Raw genomic sequence first — 23,872 nt, 5'->3', positions numbered from 1 at the left:
TGGGAAACTCCTACTATGTAAATTCATACATATCAAAATACATTTAGTAATTGATAAGGAATTCCTATAGAAATACTTGCAACATATAGTACTTAAGTGATTTGTCCAAAACCTCACAACTACTAAGAGTTTAAATAAAGTAAGGTAGGTCTTCCTGACTGTGCCTGCCTATCTGTTCACTATGCTACTATCTACTAATATGTAGACACTGAATAAACTCAAGAAGAATGATAGAATCATGTACCAAATATACAAAATATATAGCATTAAATTTCCAAAGTAAGGAATTATCTTTTAAAGAAAGGGTTATGATATATTAATTATAGAAAAACAAAGGTATTCCAAGTTTTAAGATACCTAAAATGCAAGAATTTTGCCTAAAAGTAGTAGATGGGAAATGATACTTAGACTGTCAAGTAAAGTCTATATTATCTACTCTAAACTCCAAATATGCTCCCAATATTTCAAGAAAGAGAATCTCAGGACAGAAAGAGACCTCAGAAAGCATCTAGTCCAAACTGTACCTAAATTCAAATTCCCTCTATAGCATCCCCAAAAACTCAACATCCAGCCTCTACTTGCAAACTTTCAGTGATGTCCCACTGCCTTTTACTCATAGCTTACATTTAGTCATCTTTCTAATGTTTAAGGTGAATGGAAAGAGCACAGGATATGAAGCCTGAAGATATGAATTTGATATCTGGCACTATTAATATCATTACCTCTAGAATTCATATAATCATGGACAAATCATGTAACTGTATAGTGAGGCAAATAGAATTGGCAGAGATAATAATGAAGAAATTGAGTCACAAGGGACTTTAGACCCTATCTACATCATAGAGTTGTTTCAACTTCATTTGCATAGCACTTTCAAAATTCTTTGACCTCTCAAAAATAATGTATGCAGCTTAGGGTAAAAGGAGCTAGGTGGCTTACTGAATAGATTGTTAAGCCTAAAGTCAGGGACACTCTTGCTTTTGAATATAAATCCATCCTCAGAGACTTAAAAGCTTTGTGACCAAGCTTTTACTTCTCCTTGTTTCCCTCAGTTTCTCATTCAAAAAATGAGTTGAAGAAGGAAATGGCAAGCTACTCTAGTATCTTTACTAATCACAAATGGGATCACAAAACATGACTAAAATGACTGAACAAGAATAAAAAGTTTAATTAAGCATTTTTTCAAAAAAAAAAAAAAAAAAGGTCATTACATCTCCACATTTCTGGTTGGAGATTGCACTCAAACTATGGTCTTATTCCCTTATATTCTATTATTAATCACCTAGAAAGAGCTTTTGTCTTTAGGATTTGGAAAAGTCGCTCACGGATTTGCTTGGTACGGACAGCATAGACAATGGGGTTGAGGATGGGTGGGATGAGGAGGTAGAAACTGGCCAACAGAATGTGAATATGGGGGGGCACATGATGACCAAATCGATGAATGAGGGAAGAGACTACAATGGGGATATAGAAGATCAAAATGGCACAGATATGGGATCCACATGTGCCCAGGGTCTTGAGCCTGGCCTCTGGGGTGGCCAGTCCTAGCACAGCCCGGAAAATCATGACATAGGAGGCTGCAATGGCTAGTGAGTCCAGGGTGAGAACCAGGAAGCCAATGCTCAAGCCATAAATGTTATTGATTTTTGTGTCACCACATGCCAGGGTTACCACTGCCATATGCTCACAGTAGGAATGGGCAATAATCCTGTCTCGGTAATGAGGGAGTCTTAGACGGATCATCAGAGGCAAAGGGCTGATGTAGAGCACCCCTCGCAAAAGGGCAGCCAGTCCCATGCGCCCTACCATGCCATGGGTGAGCACCGTGGTATGACGTAGTGGATCACAGATGGCCACATAGCGGTCAAAAGCCATGGCCAGGAAGATACCTGACTCAATAGTGGCAAAACAGTGAATGACAAACATCTGGGCCAGGCAAGCATCCAGTCCAATGTTACGAGCATCAAACCAGAAGATACCCAGCAGCTTGGGCATGGTGGAGGTAGACAGGACTAAATCAATGACAGCCAACATGCACAGGAAGAAATACATGGGTTCATGCAGGCTGCGTTCCACTTTCACCACTGCCAGGATGGTCATGTTTCCCACCACAGCTACCAAATACATAGAGCCAAAGGGAATGGATAACCAGATGTGCAAGGACTCCAATCCAGGGATGCCCGTCAGCAGGAAAGAGTTGGGAGTGGAGCAGGCATTTTGAGAGGGGAACATGGTGGGGGTGGGGGGACCTACTCCCCTGTGCCCCCCACCCCAGTGGAATTTTACCTCTCTGGAAACTATAGTTTGTTGAGTCTTGCTTTCTTACAGGATAAGTTGACAGATACTATGAAGAAAAGGATAGAACATTTAACACAGAGAATAAATGTATTTTCTCTTTAAACAAAGACAAATATAAGGCAGACATGTCTTCTGTTTTTTTTTTCCTTTTATATAGGAGGCCTATTAATTATTTTCCTATATATCAATCTTCCAGGATTTAAGATTTAATCTATTTGTACTCCTTGAACTAATGCAAATGTCACACAAAACATGAAAAAACATAAATATGCATGAGGAGATAGCCTTTGCGACTCTCTCCCCTTTTTAGTTCCTTTTTATGTTATCTTCTTCTTCCATTAGAACATAAGCTTCTTGGGACAGCAACTATCTTTCTTCTTATTTCTCTTTTTATTCCCAACCAATAAATGTGGGCACTTAGCACACAATAAGTGCTTAATAAATGATTGTTGTCTATTAATTGATTAGCTCTGTTTGGAAATATTCAACACCTGATGACCTACCTTCTGATAATAGGTTTCTTTTCACTGACCTCCATTTGTGAATAAACAAATGGTATCTTGTCCCTCACCAGGCATCTAGCTCATTCTCTGCATGGTTTTCAAGAGACCAGATTATCTTCATGTCAGAGGAGGCATCCAGAGAAGCTTTTAATGAAGGACTTTTCCTAAGTCATCACAAGCCCAAAGGCTCAGGACTGGAGCTTAGGGCTTAAGAAAGGAAAAGGGAAACAGGATCATAAATATACAATTTAGAGGCAGCTAGAGGTGGCGCAGTGGAGAGCACCAGCCTTGAAGTCAGGAGGACCTGAGTTTAAATCTAGTCTCAGACACTTAACACTTCCTAGCTGTGTGACCCTGGGCAAGTCACTTAACCCCAATTGCCTCAGCAAAAAAAAAAAATGTACTATTTGGGATCAGTTGGGGTTTGTTTTTAAGAATGAGTCTCCCTATTTTGCCTAGACTAAAATTCATCAGTCACTGATCTACCAATTCCACAGCTGATCAGCATGGAAGTTTTGACCTGTTCCATTTCTCACTTGAGAAGTTCAACCCCACTTAGGAGGCCTATTGGTTATTTAGTCCCAATGGCTCACCGTATTAGTGCCAAACTTTGTGTGTACATGGACTTGGTTTAAAGCCAATAGCAGCTGAGATCTGAAGAACTAAAGCAATGGAGTAGCCTCAGCCTCTCCTAGTAGCAAGGATTATAGACATGATGACCATGCCCAATGCAGAGTTTGATTTCTACTGGTATTATTTTCTAGAATCCAGGTATTCTCCATGCCACAAGTATTCAAGTATTTGTTTATTAAGGGAGGGAGAAACTTCCACTAAAATCTAAGATACCCCTGACAAGACATACCCAAAACTCAAAATCAGCATATCGAGACATTTCATAGAAACCATAGAAACTTCAGACAAGGCCAGGGAGAAAGGAGAGTTCAAGGCAGAAAAAATATTTCAGAGTTGAACAGTGACCAATGAGACATATTGTGTGAATATCTTCAAGAAATTGAATCCCTTTTGGGGACTGGCAAGAGGTAATAGGGGGAAAGAGTTCATTGTAAGCACAACAAAATCTGCTAAGACTCTGAAAATGGTCCTATATCTACCTATCAGAACCTGATAACCCTTTAAGGGACCTGTCATCTGATAATTATATATTATGTATATACAATATTATGGCAATATGATTTCTGTCTAGAGGCAATCATAGTAAATTCCAGGGCTAAGCCTAAGCTAGAAGGCATCTAATTTATGAAAGACTGAATGTTTATCTGCATGTAGCTGTACATTAACCAGACATTCCAGACTGTCCCCCTTGCCTGGAATTTTCTCCTTCCTCATATATACTTCTTAACTTACCCAGCTTCTTTCAAATCTCGGTAAAGTCTCATCTTCTGTAAAAACCTTTTCCTGTTCTTAATAAGTCTTGAGGCTTTCCTTCTTAGATTGTTCATGATTTATCATTAATCTATGAGTCATACACAGTTGTTTTCATATTATATTCCCATTAACTTGTGAGCCTCATGAGAGGATGGACTGTTTTGTGCCCTTTTTTGCATTCCTGAGTTCTAGCAGAGAACCTGGCACATAGGAGGTACTTATTAAATGTTGGCCAACTCAACTTAGTTGACATTTAAGGACCTTTAGATCACAGAATGTTAAAGCAATGAGTAATGCAGAGCATATATTAGGCAAAAAAGAACAAGTGAATGAGTAAAATGCATATATTAAGCATTTTTTATATATCCAGTGCTGTGCTGATAATAAATATTTAGCTATGTCCCTAATTGTAAAAAGCACTTTGCAAAATTTAAAAAGCCATATAAAAATGAAGCATTATTATTAGTATTCACTCTTTCAGCAAAGTCATTTCTATTTTTTGTCCATTAAAAAGAAATTGATGGTATTGGTAGGCATGTAGGTTTGGCACAGAGATCTGTGCAGATACACCAGAAAATTAAAATTTTTTCTAGCCTGGATTTAACCTAGGCATTAGGCATGATTCCTTCTAGACAGAAATGTTATTGTAATGTTCTCTGGCTGCACTGGGAAAAACGCTTAAAACCCAAAGTTGGGTCTGGCTAGAGCTGTTTAGAGGACCAAGCACAGAAGGGCAGCCTCTCTTTTTTTCCCTCCCTGTGAGAAGTGATGAGTAAAGTGAAAGCCAAGGGTACTGGAAAGTATAAACCTTATTTGAATCCCAATTCAGCTTTTACTAACAGGATGACCTCGGACATGTCAGAACTTCTTCTGCCTCCTAATTGGAAAATATCTCAGATGAACATCCTCTAGGGCAAGTGTTCTCTCCCTTTTTATATGTCATAGACCTCTTTGGACCCTAGAAAAATCTATTTGCCAGCCTCTAGTAAAAATCTATTTACTTCTTTTTGGAATAATGTTTTAAAATATGCAAAATAAAATATGTAGGATTACCATGGAACTCAAAGGTTAGTGAAAAATAAAGATGTAATGTTTTCCTTTTCCCACTCATAGAACCTCTAAAAATCTATCAATGGCCTCCAAAGGTCTCTTTGGATGCCAAATTAATAATCTTTATATGGGTATGCCACAGGCCTACTTTGTTACCTTAGAAGTTTATCCCAAACCTCCTTAATCCTAGTACTTTTTCTCAGTTATTATCCCCCATTTATACTGTATATGGGCTATATATAACATAAATAACTATATATAATATAGTTTCTTTCTATGTAGTTATTTACATATTTCCCCATTAGACTATCAGTTCCTTAAGAAATAGGCTCTCTTCTGCCTTTTTATGTATACTCAGGACTTAGAACAATGTCTGATAAAGCAAAATTTAATAAATACTCATTCCATATATTATTAGAAAGAATTCAGGGAAGCATCATAACTGCCTGAAAATTTGAAAAGTTGTCATAGAGAAGAATTCAGCAGTTCTCTCTCTTCCTAAGGAGCAGAACAAGGAGAAAAAAAGAGCAAGATTTTCTTTCCATTGATCCTTAAAATTTACCTCTCTAACAATTTTTAAATAGAACTTCCCCAAGGAGGTTGGACTGTCTCAAGTGATAACAATAGACTTCCCAGCCCTAAAGATCCCAGGAGATACTGGATAAACCCTTCTCGGTGTTGTAGAAGAGCCCAAGGCAAATGATTTGTAAAGTCTCTTCTAGTGCTGACCCAGATACCCTGAACCTCCCTCTGGAGGGTTCCTATCCCTTCACTCTTATACCAAGCCAAGACACACTTACTTACTTGGAAGCATGAAACAAGGTGGCAGCCTCCCAGAAAAGGAACCTGTAGTGTTGTGTAAATGCTTCCACACTAGCCACTTATAGACATTTGGCTCAGGGGACCGGGGAAGAGCAGGGTCCAATCCTTCCTCCTCCCCTGTAGGAAATAGCAAATTTGGTCCTCAGGGAGATAGCTCACAAGTAAAATAATACACAATTGTCCCTGGGAAATGTGAAAGTTAGTCATTCTGGGGTGAGAGTTTTCTCAGTCCCAGAGATCTGATTCTCTCACAACTCCATTAACTAGAGCTCCTGTAGGACCCAGATCTCTGCCTCTAACCTTTGTTGGACCCTAAGAAAGCTTGGAAGAGAGCCAAGAGTCATTATTTTACTACACATAAATATATAGTTAGAAAACTTGTCTCCAACGATATACAGAAGGGATAAAAGGAGTCATGAAGAGTTGGAAATTATTGAAATGATTGAACAATAATAATTTATGATTGCTGGCCTTCATTATTCTTAGTCTAGTCCTTCCATTCAACCAGTGTACAGGTAGCTTATAGGCACCAACTCTGTTTGACACTGGAATAAATCATGCCCATGCAAACATATATGATGAGGATGTTTTGGAACTTGACTCCAGAGTCTATGCATGAAGCATAAAGCAATTTTGAAGCCTTACTTCAAGCAGGGAGCCATTGAATAGACTGATAAATTTCACTGATGATGGGGAAAAGGGACCAGGTTGAAAAAGGGAAGTGACAGAGTAGAAGGATGACATGGAAAATTATGGTTTAGAGTACAGCCTGTCTTTCTTTTTGTTTGTATTAGTGTCCCCAATACTTAGCATAACACTTGGTATATAATAAGCACTTAATAAATGTTTAATTTTTATATTAAAATTTTATAAAATAAATGTTTATGCTGATATGTTTATACCAACCAGCACTTTTTGTCAAACTGATGAGATTCTTCAGCTATTAATAAACACTGCAAAGGCAGCTGAGGGATGTTTTAGATTAAGTACTGGCCTTGGAGTCAGAAGAACTGGTACTTCATGAAAAGTAGTCACCATTAATAGAGGGCTTCAAGTGAGAAGGAAATGATCGATTGTCAGATACAATATAGAGAAGATTCCAGTTCAGTTACCCAGATCATAGGTATTAAACACATAGCTATCATTAGGCCCAGTGCTGAACCAGATGAAAATGTAATTTTCACTATTTAGCAAAATAAATAAAAATAAAATAGAACACAGATAATATTGATATGTTTTTTAAAGTCAATATGTGACCAGTAGAAATTTTCATGTAGGGTTTAGTGGGCCCTGTTTCTATTTGAACTTGACACCAGAAATCTAGATGGAACTGAGGCTCTAGGACTACCCACGTGACACAGTTCGGAGACCAAATTCTGCCATTATGTAAATGAGGGACTTACTTCCCGGAAGAAAGAGTAATAAATCAGATGATTCTTCATCACCTTTTCTAGAGAAGAAAAATGTGGAGGGCAGGGGAAGGGCAGAATTTAAAGTCTCCTTTGAGATTTGAGTTTTAAAATGTGAGGGAGTTTCCTTTTCTTATCTATCATTTCATTCCTTAACCACATATTTACACTGTCTAATGATTTAATATCTAAAAGAAAGATATGGAGCTCTGGTGACCAAATGAAATTATTACATTATTAAAAGAGAATAATGTATCACTATGAGTGCCTTCAAATCCATAAGGGACTGGTGTGGAATAAAGTGTTTTCACACTTTGCTCTCAATTCTCAGCTCAAATTCTACTTTCTACAAGAAGCCTTTTCTGTAGCATTACCTTTAATGCTAGGATTACATTCTATATTTACTGTTTATCATTGTATTACATAGTTCTTTGCATTCCCAAGGCTTAACATACTTAGAACATGTAGATTAATAAATGTGATTGTCTGATATAAGAATTGTCAGGCTGTTGTGTGATTTGCTTACCTCCAATCCTCTCCAGCCTCAATCTTTTTATCTGACCAAGGTGGAAAGTGGTTTTAACCAAAAAATTTTTAAGACTTTGGCTCCTCTCCTCTAACATCCTCTTAAAAAGGAAAAGACAAAGATATAATTGATAATAGTTGTCCAAAGGTAATGAGGGTGGGTGAGGAAGTGACAATGATTCTAGCATCAAGACACCTCAGACTCAGAGATACACACTCTAGTTTATTACTCTGACGCCTCCAAATTATAATTTCCCCTACCTTCTGATTACAGAGGACATCAATCATACTTTCTAACAATATGAAATTTGGAATCTCCATTTTTGACAATTTTTTCCCCCAGATTATTCAAGTTCACAGTATATTGAGTATTGAGAAAAGAAAAGGCTGATTCAGCATTCAGAGAGTTTGGGTCAAGGATCCCAGACTCAAGTCTTCTGGATCTGTGTCCAGACTAGATCTCTGAGTTTAAGTTGGTATTTCCAAGGTCACAGAATTATTTTTCAGATGAAGAAACTGAGGCTTAGAGGAGTTAACAGTGATTGTTTATACCAATTGTATGATATAAAGAATGCAAGCCTTGGCTTAACTTATCCTCAAAACCAGAAAATCTATAAATATCTTTAATTGTATGCACTGTATTTCAAAAAAGTTTTTGTCCTAAAAGAAATATGGAGAATGCAAAGTCCTTGCTTTTTATAAGCAGTCTGATTTCCTTGAATATGATTATTAGGGAAGTCACCTGAACTGAGCTCCTACCTTCAGGAATGGGAGAAATTTCTCTTTTATCTGCTTGGTTGGAAGATGGGTGTGATAAGCATGTAGAAATTGGCCAATAGGATATGGATGTGGGAGGATGGACATCTGGTATTCAAAGCAGTGGGTAAGATAGGAGATAAAAATAGGGATGTAGAAAACTAATCTGGTATACATTAGGGACCCACATGTCACCAGGGCCTTGAGCCTGGCTTCTGAGGTGTCCAGTTTTAGCACAGCCCAAAAGACCATTACATAGAAGACTTCAATGATTGCAAGTCCAGAATCAAAGCAAGTAAACCAATGCCAATGCCATAGAGATTGATGACTTTTGTGTCAACCCATATCAGGGGGACCATAGCCATATGCTACCAATAGGAATGGGCAACAATCTAGATTTTGTAATGATGGAGTCTCAAATAGATCTTCAAAGGCATGAGATTGATATAGAGCACCCCCCCCAAAATGACAGCCAATCCCATGAGGCTCACCTTGTCATGGGTGAACACTATAGTATGAGCGGTGATGACAGAAGCCACATAATTGTCAAAAGTCTTGGCCAGGAGGATGCATGATTCATCAGTGGCAAAATAGTCAATGATAAACATCTGGGCCAGGCAATCATCCAGTCCAATGCCACAAACATCAAACCAGAAGATATGCAACAGCCTGGGCATGGTGGAGGTGGACAAAACTAAGTCAAGGACAACCAATATGCACAGAAAGAAGTATGTGAGTTGTTGCAGACTGTATTTCACTTTCATGACTGCCAGGATGGTCATGTTCCCCTGCACAAATACCATATACATGGAGCCAGGAGATGAATAGCCAGATGTTCAAGAATTCCATCCCAGGAATAACAGTTAGCAAGAAAGACATAGAGCAAGCATTTGGGGGGGGGGGGGGAAGGACGCAGTCACCTGTGTTTCCCATTCCAGTGAAATTTTCCTCCTCTAGAAATTACAGATCGTTGAATCTTACTTCCACATAGAGTAGACTTTCAGATTCTATAATCAAGAGGAGGATAATTATATACTAATTTGAAAAACAAATTTCTGCCATTTGGATACATATGGTAACATATCCACTGTTCTCTCTTCTCTAACTAAAGGATGCCCCATTTGTCAATCTGATTTCTATAAATCCTGATGCTCTTCATCGTTCTCAATCTACTTGAGAATTCTTAAAGTTTCTACTGCTTCCCTGACTCCTAAGTTACTTTGTATGTGTTTATTTTATTTTTCATTTACTTATTCATCTGCATATTATTTTCCTAAAGTATAGTGTGGGTAAGTCCTATTTAATTGTCTTTATTTCATTCACAAGCAGTTATTAGATTCCTCATATATGCAAAGAACCTTACATGACATGGGGATATAATCAATTATTTTTCATTATCTGACTATAAATTCTTTCCTTTCAAAGAGACATAATTTCGAGTTACAGTTTTATGTTATACAGCTGGTATATTTATGAAAATATAAATGAGACATTTGAATGACAGTGAATAGAGAACTGGATATGGAATGAGGAAGGCCTGAGTTTAAATGTGACATTGGTGTGGAACCATGACATCCAAACTATAAACTAAAAGAAATGATGTAAGTCTACGCTGGTCTGATACCTGGTGTAACTATCAATATGGTGTATGGAAAGTGAGGTAAACAACTGAGGGAGATGTGAAAAATAAAGTGCTAGGAGGGAAAAAAACAGATAGATCAGAACTAAATTAGTGAAAAAGTAGGATGATGGGGAAGAAGCCAGAGGAAAAGAGACATAAGGTCCTTCTCACTACTGTTATTTGATAGTTTTTTAAAGAAACTAATTTTAGCAATAAGACAAGAAAATTAAATCAATTATACAGAGATTAGCAAAAAGAAGACAAAAGTATCTCTTTGACAGATGACATGCTAGTATTCTAACAAAAGCCCAGATAATCACTAAGAAAACTAACTGATAACTTTAGAAAAGGCTTTTGGAGGTCATCTAGTGCAATCATGTGATTTTATATATGAAAAACTCAAGTTTGTTAGACATTAGATGTCTGACCAAAGATGTACAGGTAGAGTTTGAACCAATGTCAACTGCCCTCCAAATCCTATGTTCTTTCTACTGCACATCAGTAAGGTAACAAGATACAAAATTTATGCCATTAAATTTCATTTGAAAATTATGTATTTTATAAAATACAAAGAAAAACTGGGAAGAAAAAAATGATAAAAATATTTATGAATCCAATTTTGGGCACCTTGGTAGTATGGTGAATAGAGAACCAGGCCTAGAATCAGAAAAACTTGAGTTCATAGACAACTTGAGATATTTCTTAGTTGTATGGTCCAAGAAGTTACTTCACCTTCTTTGCCTCAGTTCCTCATCTGTAATATGAGCTGGAGAATGAAATGACAAACTGTTAGGATTCTTACAAAGTGATAAGTCAGTTGTCTAATTTTAGCATTGTGCTTAGCAGTTTTCTAGTTCAGAGTTCACACCTTTCACAACTTTAAGAGTCCACACATTAGTTCACACATTAGCGATCGAGATTCACAAGTCAGGATTCAGTATGAGATTCACAAGTCACAGCTCCCACAATCCCACTCTCAGAGGAGGAGTCAACCTTTGAGTTCACATCTCTAAAAGAGCATATAAAAGGATGAGCCTCAGTCAGAAGTCAGTAGAACTAGAGATTTAGAGAGAGCTGGAGGCTGAAGTTGGCAGAGGCAAAGGACAAGGTGCAAGAACTCTTGAAACCAAGGAGGGAGATAGGCCTCTTAAGAAAACTAACCAGGATATTTTGGAAGAGATAATAAAGGACTGGACTTTAACAGCTGGCTGCATTTGAGGTTTTTATTACTTGGAACTGAAACTAAGGCTGCCTCCAGAAGCCCTCCAAAAAATCTGCTCCCGGAGAATGGTCATATTTTAGAAAAGAAGAACGCTACAACAAACCACTTGGTTATCTTTGCCAAGAAAACCTAAATGGAGTGACAATGAATTAGATACAACTATGCAAGTGAAGCAACAATCCAACTTTGGTCTCCTATTTACTTTCTTGCCCTGCATCACTAACCCCCGTTGGACATTTTAAACCGGATTTCTCTTAGGCATTTCAAATTCAAGACTTATAAATAAATTACTGGAATTGGAATCAGAAAGATATGGATCCAATTTCTTCCTCCAGAAGGCAGAGCAAAGATCATGGAGTAAAGGCAGGAGCTCATTCAGCTCTCCCTCAAACCTCTCCAAATTCCTTTAAATAATGAAATAATGACTCTAAACAAATTTTAGAGGATCAGAAGACACAAAAAGTTGGAGTGGAACAATTTCTTAACCAAAGACAACTTAGAAGAGCAGTAAGAAAGATCTGTGACATTAACTCAGTCCTAGTGCAGCACAGTCCTGATCCTGACCAGGGTACCAGCAAAGAAGGAACAGGCCTTGGGACTTCTGAATCAGCACAATCACTGGTGGTTTCTAGATCTCTCAGCACAGAGACTCCAAAGACAACTTGTAAGATCAGCAGCAAATTTTTGTCAGTAGGGTGAGAGGGTCTTGGGGAACAAGCAAGAATAGATATGGACGGGGTGGGGGGGGGGCAACAACTGCTTCCTGAGCCTCAGTTCACAAGAGGTCTCTTTACTAGCACTGAGGAAAGATTCTGTTGCTTTAGCACACTAGAACTTACAGCCGCAGTAGAGCCAGGGACACACCTAACAATTCCAGGGCAGAAAAGGATGTTTTGGTTAGATTCCTAGAAGGAAGGTTCAGAGTTATGATGTCTTATTATGTTCTCCTCAGCAAATCAGGACTTGTGGGGGAATTGACATAAGAGTTAGGACATGGTAAGGCTAAGAATGTTCTCTAAAACACTACCAAAGGTTCTGCAGTGAAGAAGGGCAAAGAGATCTGGATCTGGGACTCATACAAGGTTCCCCCAGATGGCACTTAGATTAAGATAAAATAGGAAACTATTCCTAGATTAAGATATGAAAAATTTCTTAGGCAAAGCCAAAAGCAGGTCTTTGGGTTGCAGAGTTAATGAAAGACTGCCTGAAAAGATCTTGGGATGGAGACAAAGGCCAGAAGGTGGGTGAGTTAGTGAGAAGTCCCATAAGTGACAAGACCCAGAGCAAGAGGTCTGAATTTACAGTGCTCCCTGGGCTGAAGAGAGGAGTTCACTCCTGACATGAGCAGATCAGTTTTTTAAAAGCATGGAAGCAAAAAAATTGAATGTCTTGAAAAGAAAAAAGGCTAGTAGATAAGTTTGACAAGAATAGTTTTTAAAAGCAAGCCTAGAGAATTATGTTGAAAAGATAAGGCAAAGCCAAATTTTGGAAAGCTGATTTTTCCAAGCCAAAGTAATTGTTTCATCATAGAAGAGTCATTAAAAATTATTTGGTGGAATTGACATGGTTTTAAAAAGTAAAAGATCAATTTATAGCAGCCCTTTTTGTAGTGGCAAGGAATTGGAAACTGAGTAGATGTCCAACAGTTAGGGAATGAATGAATAAATTATGGTATATGAATGTTATACATAGTGTTGTTCTATAAGAAACAATCAGCAGTATGACTTCAGAAAGGCCTGGAAATATTTAGATTAACTGATGCTAAATGAAGTGATAGACTCAGGAGAACATTGTACACAGCAACAATAATATTATACAATTATCAATTCTGATGTATGTGGCTCTCTTCAAGAGTGAAAAAATTCAGGCCAGTTCCAATGATCTTGTGATGGAGGGAGCCATTTGCATCCAGAGAAAGGACTGTGGATACTGAGTGTGGTTCACAACATATTTTCACTTTTTTATTGTTTGCTTGCATTTTGTTTTCTTTCTCATTTTTTTCCTTTTTCATCTGATTTTCCTTGTGCAGCATGATGGTTGTGTAAATATGGATAAAAGAATTACACATGTTTAACAATATTGGTTTGCTTGCTTCTGGGGGACAGAGTGGAGGGAAGAGGGGGGAAAACCATTTGGAATACAGGATTTTATAAAGGTGAAGGTTGAAGACTATCTATATATATGCATTTAAAATAAAAAGCTTAATTTAAAAAAAAATAAAAGATCAGATACAAAAGATACTGATTAGGATGCTATTGGATGAATAATCAAAGTAAATGTTATGAATGCCTTAAATAGAGTTATATGAATAGAGAGGTGAAAGCTGCTGTAAAGGTAGACTCAAGAAGAGGAAGAATGAAGCATGAAAAAGGAGATCTATATGTTTGTCAGACATGTTTCCTTCTATCATGAGAGATTTTCAAAGCAGAGCCCAAAAGAAAAAATGATTTCCTATAGAAACTGTTATCCACGAAATACTTTTTTTTCATATAACATTGTCATTATTATCAATCACTGAAGAGTACAGTACCTTCTCAGTAAGATCCATAACTGATCAAGTGTTTGACTTACCATTCCACTTTGGTAAAGAGTCAACTGTATAAAGAATGACTACCATGGAAATATCTGAATGATTTGAAATCTCAAGGAAGACCTAGTAGGAATGGAGATAAACAGGGAAAGCTCTTTTTTAAAGTGGTATTTTAGCTGTTTGTGATTTAGCAAATCACAGCCCATTCATGTGTCTCCACTATTATTCATTTCTTCATGACTTCACCTATAGAGATAGTTAATCCTTTTGACTTCAATTATGGTCCTTATACTATCATCCTAATTTTAAAATCATCTGGCTTTCTTCTGTAAGACTCTGGTATCCATATTGAACAATTCCTCTAAGTAGGTCACATAGCTATTCAACCTTCTTTATAATGAATTTTTCCAATTCACTTTAGATTAATTTTGATGTGATCCAACTTTAGAAGTCATCATGATCATCACACATTCAGCAGATTAATAAATTCTGTATGATTATATCACTTTTCAACTCAAGAACCTTCATTGGATCCCTATCCACATACTTAAATTGGGCCTTTATAACTGTACCTAGTTATGACTGGGACAGAATCAATGTACAAGTTGTGTGGCTCTCAGCAAGTCAGTTCACCTGTTTGTCATGGTTCCTCATCTCTAAAATAAGCTGGAGAAGGAAATGGCAAACCACAGCTGTATCTTTGCCAAGAAAATCCCAAATGCAGAGTCAAGGTGAATTAGACACAACCAAAAAATTACTTAACAGAAAAAAACAAGTTTAATTCCTTTTCTGAGTGACAACCTTTGAAATATTGCTAACTGTCATATCCTCCTGAGTTATCTCTTATCCAGGATGAACATTGTCATTGTTTTTAGCAGATCATCATGTAGCATAGGCTCTAAGGCCCTCTTTAAACTGCCTGTTATTTTCTGGATAGTGTTCCAATTTCAATGCCCTAACCCCATTGTAGTTCCTAGAGTTCAGCACAGTATATTAGATATCACCTGATCAGAGAACTCTATCAGTTCTTCCCGAAAATTCTTCATAAAGCACAAGATCAATTCAGTTCTTTAGGCTGACATATTACACTATGCATAAGCTTCCAGTCCCCTAAAATACCCAGATCTTTTTCAGATAAACTATTGTCTATCTATCTGTTCTCATATCAAATGATCAACCACCATAGAATATATGTAAAACACTTTGCAGATCTTAAATCAATATATGGAATGCAACTATCATTCTTTCAAGAGTAATTTCTGTTCTTGTTTCTATTGGAGACTAATTGTTATGTTTACTTGTTTTTTATTCTTTTTTACTTAATCTGGCCTATAGCTATACTTTTCTATTTTTTAAATTAGTACTAAATAGTTTTGATGATTCATGTTTTATTTTTAGTATGATGTCTTAAAATGCTGATCTCTGGAAGAGACTAACTAAATGATTTTTTTAAAAAGCTACATTCATTCCACTGAAAAGGAGATGACATTGGATGATGATCATAAAGTGGATATGTTTTTAGCATTCTCAGAAAAAGATAGAAGTGCATTAATCACAGAAAATTGAATTGACCATTTTCTCACTGATTATGCTTTCTCCTATATCTTTGTGCCTTGTCATCTCATCTTTATATGTTATCAGTATGTCTTCTCTGTTCTCAGTATCAAGGACAGCCCAAAAAACCTAGATATTAGTCAAAAATCCCTTTAAGGAAGAGGAAATTAAATTTCTGTGTAAAGCCTTAGAAAACAAAACTGTAAATTAGAGACACTAGGATGAGTTTCCACCTTTACCTCTACCTCCCACAGTTGATGTTCTGCTTGCAGCAGGGATAGGAGCACATTAGGAAAAGAACCAACACAAACAAGGGAATGGAGTATGGAACGTATCTCCCTAATCCAGATAGAGTGTTCATAGTCCTATATCCTTCTCTCTCTCTCTGTGCCCTAAGGAGTAACATGACAAGGAAAGATTGGTTTGCTAAGGAAATAATTGCCTTTCACTCTAACAGTCAATTATCCCATCTATGTACATGACTCCCCAATCTATATTATCAGTCTTAGTCTCTGGATGTCCTGTAAGCATGTCAAACTTAACATGTTTAAACAGAACTGATTATCTTTTCAAGGAAACCCACATCTCTTCCTTACTTTCCTATTTCTGTGAGGTTACCATCCTTCTAGTTACTCAGGTTTGTAATTTCACTGTTATCCTTGATTGTTCACTTTCTCACCCTATGCATATAATCAGTTGATAATATCTTCCCAAAAAATATCCTTTGTCTTTTTTCTTATCTATATGCCTATTAAAAAACAGTTTTAGTTCAGGTCTCCATAATCTTTTACCTTTACTATTGCAGTAGCTTACTAACTAGTTTCCATACTTTAAATCTAGCCACTTTCTAATCCATGGTCCCTACTGTGATCCAAATGCTTACCAGTGTGACCAAGCAATTTCCTTATTGTGTAAACTCTATTAAAACCCTTTGTAACCTATCCTCCATTTCCCTCTTCCATCTTATTGCACCTTTATTTCTTCACACTTTCTGTTTCCAGCCAGAATAGTTTTACTGTTGCTTATATGTTGCAGTTATAAACATGAATGGATTTTGTTTTGTATCAAGAGAGAGACCTCCACAATCCATGAAATCAAATTTTCATTTGTGCATTAGAATCTTTTTATCTTTAGAATTGTTTCCTTTCATTATTTTATCTACACGAAATGTTTTTGTCCTCAATATCAATGGGTCTCCCACTTAAGAAGTCATTTCTCCTTTGGTCATTCTTCTCTTTTAGGTTGCCCCACAATTGTTTCAATGATGATTATCTTCAGGATCTCCTTCCTGTTTTCTGTAGAAATGAGAACCTGAAATCCTTGGACCTGAATTTTAATTTCTTTGATGGTGAAAAAATGAATCTGTTATGTGAGGCCTTGGAAAAAACAAGATTGTAAACTACAAACACTGAAGTGAATCCCCAAGAACAATAACACTAATGCACAGGCTGGTTTTAAAAACCAAAGGAAATAACATTTGTAATATTCCTAAGGGTACCTCTTCTATAGTAAGTGCTTACTAAATGCTTGTTCCTTTCCTTCCTTGTTTCCCATCTGTATCCTAGTTACTCTCTTAGAAACATCCTTCATTTTGTCAGTATCTTTCCTAAAAAGAGTGTTCGTTCTTGATCTCCCAGCAGAATACAATGATCCAACACTGATTTGACTAGTGCAGAATGTAGAAGGACTATCATCCCTCCTTTTGTATTCTATATTTTTCTTAATGAAGCCTAAGTTCGACATTAGTTGTTTTGTATGATCTGTCACACTGTTGATTTCACTATTATTTGAAACCCCAGATATTTTTCATATTAACTGTTGTGTATCCATATTTCCCCTTTTGCTACTTGCGAACTTGGGTTTTTTGAACCCAGAAATGGAACAGACCATCTCTAACTATAAAGAGAGATTCTTTCCATCTTGTTCTGAATCTATCCCTGATGAATCCATACAGATATGGTCTTCTGTCATTTTATCACATGCACATACAGAATCTCACACACACACAGACACACACACACACACAGAGTTACATACAATCACACACAGTCATAAACAGCAAAACAGGGGAGAAATAATGTGAGGCAAACATGATGAAAGGAACTCTGCATGCTTCCTACAGGTTGTGGAACTGCCAACTCTCTGCAGCTTTTTGTCATTTCTCTCCTTTGTTCTCAAGAAAAACCAAAGTTTGATCTATCTAGAATTGAGGAATTGGAGAATGCTTAAATCATGGGATCTATATACCAAGGAGGTATATAGATAGAGCTGAGGAAGGAAAGTATTCAAGGCATGGAGGACAGACAGAAAGAATGCCTGGAGCCAAACGATGCAATGTTTTGCTTGTGGAAAAGTCAGGAGGCAAGTGCCACTAGATCAGAGTATGTGCACAGAGAGTAAGATATAAGAAGAATGAAAAAGTTAAGAGTTGGCTACATCACCAAATTCTCAGAAAGGTTAGCATTGCTCAAATGGAGTTTTTGCTGCCTTTGATAGACCCTTTTAAGACTTTGCTGACACATTCTATGGCTGTTTTCACGGACTGATAAATTACTTACTTTACTATCATAGCCATTGGGGGAGATAATACCTTAAATAAAGAAGAAAAAGATTCTAGGGGAAGGGGTATCATAAAGTCTAGAAAAGAGGACAAATGATGGTTAAAAATGAGCAGAGACTTCCATAGCAGTCATTAAGTAATAGTATTGTAGAAGCTTGGATCCCTCCTATGTTGCTTTTTCATGATTATGCCCCACTTTACCATTCTTTTCTTGGAGATAGTCTCTTTTTACAGCCAAAGCATCTTCTGGCATCAGTACTGCCATAGATACAAAAATTTGATGGGACATTTCAATGTTAATAGGACATCCAGAGCTCAATCCAAGAGACAAATATTAAGGCCCTGTCTTTGAATAGGACAGGAAGACAGAAAAAGGATAAGGTTAAGAATAGAGCCTTGGCTCTTGGCTTGGTAAAGAAGGAAATTCAAAATAGAAGACTTATTAGACTGACATTGTATTTCAAAGGCATTGTATGAATGTGTAACTTCCCAGGGAGAAGAAGGAAATGAATAAATTCTTGGGAATGAAGTTGTCCTTTGCATCTGTGTTGTATCTTCTATAGGTTATTTAAGTGCCTTCTCTCTGCAGCAGGATGTCAGTATCTTTCCTCTGCACTCAATAGCAATCAAAGTTTGATACACCTAAAACTTACAGATAATGGACTGAGTGATAATGGAGTGAAACTTCTGTTGAGACTGCAAAACCTGGATTGTAAATGGCAAAACTAACATGAGTCCCAATTATTTATGTAAAGTTCATTTGTGGGTTTGAGAGGGCAGAGAGGGAGTTCAGATGAGAAGCAGGAAGGAGGAAATCTGACTTCATATAAATTATCTGAACCAGGATGAGAGATCAGAGTCTGACTTCTTATGAGGAAGAGGAAAAGTTTGAAGATTTGTTTTTGTGTTTTGCAAATATCAAAGTGCTCTTTATTGTTGTTTTGGAGATAAAATCCATAAGCTTCCAATTATTGTTTCAATTTGTAGGGTAAGAGAGAGAAAATAATCGCTGAATATGACAGACCGTAAACTATTCAGCAAACTAGGCTGAGAAGAGGTAGATATATAGGAACAGATCCAAGAGAGAGAGCATCATTAGGTTCAGTTTGATACTATCATTCTTGCTCTTTTCACTAGCACACAGACATATATATATATATATATATATATACACACATACATACATGGATATGTATGTATATACTTGTATCAACAAAATACAGAGGAAATGGAAGAAATCTGAGATGCTTCTGTAATGTCTAATTTTCCTTTTCCTTCCTATTTATGTTTATTTCATCTATGATCCAAAGTGAGAAAAGAACTCTCAGTTCCCAATCCTCTCTTTAAGTGATTATATGACTATACTTTCTACTGGATCAGGAAGCATAGTAGAACAATGGAGATGAAAATTTTAAAAAAAATTATAATTAGGCATTGTGTTTCCATAGTCTGGATAAGCTGAAATTAAGTGTAGACACTTGGAGAATCCAGGATGAACTGAAGCAGAGCAAAACTCATCCAATCATTAAAAATTCAAGTCTATTGATTGTGTCTTTTGGAACTTAACAGAAATGTGAAGGGTTGGATGGGGAAAGGTGGCACAGAAAGTTTTGTAGAATTGTTAGCTGAAAATTTTTATCTTTTATGATAACTTGGAGATGGTTTAGATAATTGAAAGTCTTGTATGATAAATGGAATGTTTGATCTAAGTTCTTCATGTAGCTCTGCCTCAGGTATACTTTTGAAAGTATCTTCTAGGAACTGCAAAAGGCAGATCTGCAAAATTGTGGATGGCATCAGATTATAAGTCCTAAGGATGAGAAATTCAGCTTTCTTATCCAATACAAAAACTAGATCTAGCCCTGACTCCGGAAAGACAGCTTGTACTTCCTACTGTTGATTTTAATAGGGATTTTGGTTGATGTGCTCTCATTCTGTTTATCAGTCCTTATAGAATTATACCCTCTCCAGCCTTTGACACTGTCAATCACATTCTTCTCCATGAAATACTCTTCTCTCTCAGTTTTCATGATACTGCTCTCTCTTGGTTTTCCTATTTGTTTGAGCAATCCTCAGTTTGCTTTGTTGGATCTTCACTCATGTCACATCTACCAACTATGGCTGTCAACAAGGTCTTTATTCTTTTCTCCTTCAGTGATATCATCATTTCCCATGAGATCAATCATCATCTCTATGCAGATTATTTTATCAAGCTTAACTCTCTCTTAACCTCCAGCTTTGCATCTCCAGCTGCTAATTTGAACACCTTAAATTGGATATTCCACAAACATCTTAAACTCAACAAAATAGAACTCATTATCTTTCCAAAAAAATCTTTTTTGCTTCCTAATTTCCCTTTTACTATAGAGTGTACCAGAGTCATTCAATCTTTAAACATGAGTGTCATCCTTAACTCCTCACTCTCAACCTCTCATATGAGTCTTTTGCCAAGTGATATACATTTTACCTTCATAGCATCTCTCATAAATACCCTTCTCTTCTTCTCCCCCTTGGTATAGGACCCCTTCCCTTCATATCTGAATTATTATAGTAGCCTTCTGATTGGCCTCTCTGCTTCAAGTCTCTCAAGATAACAGTGTATCCTCCACTTAGCTCCCAAAGTTATGTTCTTAACTATGGGTGTAACCATGTTACTCTCTTACTCAATAAACTCCAATAAATTTATTATCTCTAGGGTCAATGACAAAATCTTCTATCTGACTTTCAAAGCTCTTTCTAAACAGCATCTTTCTTACTGTTCCATTTTTTTTTAGCACTTTACTCCTCTCCACATACTTTACAATCCAATAACAGTGACTTCTTTTTGCACAAGACACTATCTCCCATGAATTTTTTACTATCTATTGCCCAGTGTATGGAAGACTACTCCTTCTTGTCTCTACCTTCTGGTTTTCCAGGTCTATTTAGTACACATAGATCTTAAAGGACTGGTGAGTTTTAAATAAGTACAAAAGAAGGAAGGCTTTTCACTAAGAGAACAACATGCTAAAAGCCACAGACATAAAAGCAATCACATGTCTGCTAGTCTAATGATGGTATTGGACCATAAGCTACTTTCTCTATTGCATTATAAATTGCTGATGTCAAGTTGTTATCTTTCCACTGAGCCTCGTTTACTGGGTCTCTACTATGGCTCTACTACTGACATCCATTGAATAATAGTTGTTAAATATTTTTCCATAAAGGAAAAAAAAAGTCTTTTAAAAAGCACATAGTCTCAAAAGCTCTCTCAGCTTCATTGTATAAACTCCAACCATACCTGATCAATCAGTCAGGGAAAGGTCTTAGTGTTCAGTTATTTTTTAATCATGCCTGATACTTTGTGCACTCATTTGGAGTTTTCTTGATAAAGATATGGGAATTGTTTGCAATTTCCTTCTCCAGCTCATTTTGCACATGAAGAAACTGGGGCAAAGAAAATTAAATGACTTGCCCAGGTTCACACAACTAGGAAGTATTTTTGAGGCCAGATTTCAGTTCAGGAAGAGCAGTCTTCCTGACTTCAAACCTGGCACAAGATCCACTGTGCCACCTAACTGTGTCTTATGGTTAGGTTTATACATTAAAGAATTTAGCTCCTATTACAGCTATCAGTCTTTGAAAGCAACCTATTTTTTAAATTAGAATGACAAAGTTCTATTCAACTCTCATCATACTCATGGGATCATGCAAATCATCCTCAGTAATTTAGCAAAACTAAAGAGTTGGAAGAAACTTGTCAATTTTGTTTTGCTTTCCTGATTTCAAAGCAATTCCTATTCTTTTCATATAGACAATTAGAAAAGACAGATAGGATTTTGGTTTATAAGTTTTTAAATGTTTATATAAATAAACACAGTATAGTTAACATAATAGATTCATTCTATGAATTTAAATGTAAAAGTATTCAGACATGTCAGATTAAGACACATTTCTTAAAAAATAAGTTGTAGGCAGTTTAGTAGTAAAGATATGAAATATTAACAACCCTCTGAAACAATGTTCAAAATCACTAATTGAAGTACAAACACAAATTAAAATAGCTTTAAATTATTGCTTTAGACAAGAGGGTGGGCCCAAGATTGAGACCTATGATTTTAATGGTGAAAAAAATTACTATTAAGGAACAAATGCATATTACAATGCATATTGCAATCCACATTGGCAACATTTCTACAAGTGTTCTATTGTGTCTTGGACACTGAAAGGTTAAATGATTTGCAAAGAATCACAAAGACATATGTCAAGGGCAGGACTTGATTTCAGATGTTTCCAACACCAAGGACAGTTTTTTTTTAATTCAAATAGAAAAAATCAGTATTGATGAAACTAAAAGAAGAGGAATAATAATATACTGTTGGGGTTATGAATTGATCTGACCATTCAAGAAAGCAATGTAAAATATTACACGTTTTACTGTCAATTGGATGGAACTGGCCTCTGACCTAAGAAAGAACAGAGCCAAACAGAGCAGAATAGAGACAGGAGAGTCAGGAATCAAACACGAGTTTAATTTCAAAGTGAGGGAAATGGCTTGCAAGGATACATGTGACAGAATCCTAACCTTAGTGCAGGGGGATAAGGGGATGGGGGTGAAAGGAATGTAAGGCAGTGTGGTGAGATCTCAGTACTTATATAGCTATGCAGTAAACTACAGACCTGTCAATGACAAGTAACATCAACAATGAGACAAGTTTGATTCAAAGCAGGGCGTCCTGACTAGAACAAGAATATGTGCTTGTCCAAGCTCAGAGAACACCTGGTGATTATCAAATCAATACAATAATTATATTATTTTGCAAGATGGTGAGATCATCTGAGGGGTGGACTCAAAGAATTGCTGATATACCAAGTTCAGGGTACTACTTGCTTGCTTAGCCTTAGCTCTGGAAAGCAGGATATCTTCTAATATTTTGATATTTAAAAATAATTCATGCTCAGCCATTCTACATCAAAGAGGCTACTTCATAAAGAAGGAGAGGAAAGAGTACATGTACAAAAAAATTATATATTATTATTTGGGATAGAAAAACTTAGAAAGAAATCATATGCCCAATGATATTGAAATGGCTGAAGTAGTTATGGCGGATCTATTCATCAACATAAGTTTATGAACAACTATTAATTGCATGGCTTTGTGATAGTCTATATAAGAGAAAAAGGGAACATTTATTAAGTACCTATTGTGTGCTTAAGAAATATGTTTCTTATAAATATCTTAATTGATCCTTCTAAGAGCTCTGTGAGATAGGTACTATTATTATCTGCATTTCACAGTTGAGAAAACTAAGGCAAACAGAGATTAAGTGATTTGCCAAGGATTACACAACTAGTAAGTATGTGAGGCTCGATTTGATTTCATGTCTTTCTGATTCCAAGCTCAACATTCTTAGCCACCTCGCTATATTTATACAAATTATATATATATATATATAGTGTGTGTGTGTGTGTGTGTGTGTGTGTGTGTGTATAGGGGTAGCATTGTATTTTAAGGATAATCCAAAAAGGAAGAATAGAAAAAATGGAAAGACATATGGATAATACAAAATAAAGCAAAGAGATTCAGATAACATATATACTAATTTTAGCATTAAATACTAATGAAACTAAATTTAAATCAAAGAATCATCATCAAT

General features: G+C 36.5%; 1 protein-coding gene and 1 pseudogene across 1 annotated transcript; both read right to left on the bottom strand.

The window, feature by feature from the left end:
* Positions 1-1,278: 1,278 nt before the first annotated feature.
* LOC100919149 (olfactory receptor 52M1) lies at positions 1,279-2,247 on the bottom strand. Its single transcript, XM_003764741.2, has one exon. It carries the CDS (start codon positions 2,230-2,232, stop codon positions 1,279-1,281), a length of 954 nt encoding a protein of 317 aa, XP_003764789.1. The 5' UTR covers positions 2,233-2,247.
* A 6,484-nt stretch (positions 2,248-8,731) lies between these two features.
* Positions 8,732-9,628, bottom strand: LOC100918884 (annotated as a pseudogene).
* Positions 9,629-23,872: the final 14,244 nt, after the last annotated feature.

Source organism: Sarcophilus harrisii, chromosome 3, assembly GCF_902635505.1.
Source record: "Sarcophilus harrisii chromosome 3, mSarHar1.11, whole genome shotgun sequence".
In the NCBI taxonomy this organism is placed as follows: Eukaryota; Metazoa; Chordata; class Mammalia; order Dasyuromorphia; family Dasyuridae; genus Sarcophilus; species Sarcophilus harrisii.
The sequence above is the reverse complement of the archived record's forward strand: the minus strand, read 5'-3'. Positions and strand labels throughout refer to the sequence as shown.

What these genes read in the sequence shown, in the direction of transcription:
- LOC100919149 (XM_003764741.2), bottom strand. Translation starts at nt 2,232, where the DNA reads ATGTTCCCCTCTCAAAATGCCTGCTCCACTCCCAACTCTTTCCTGCTG.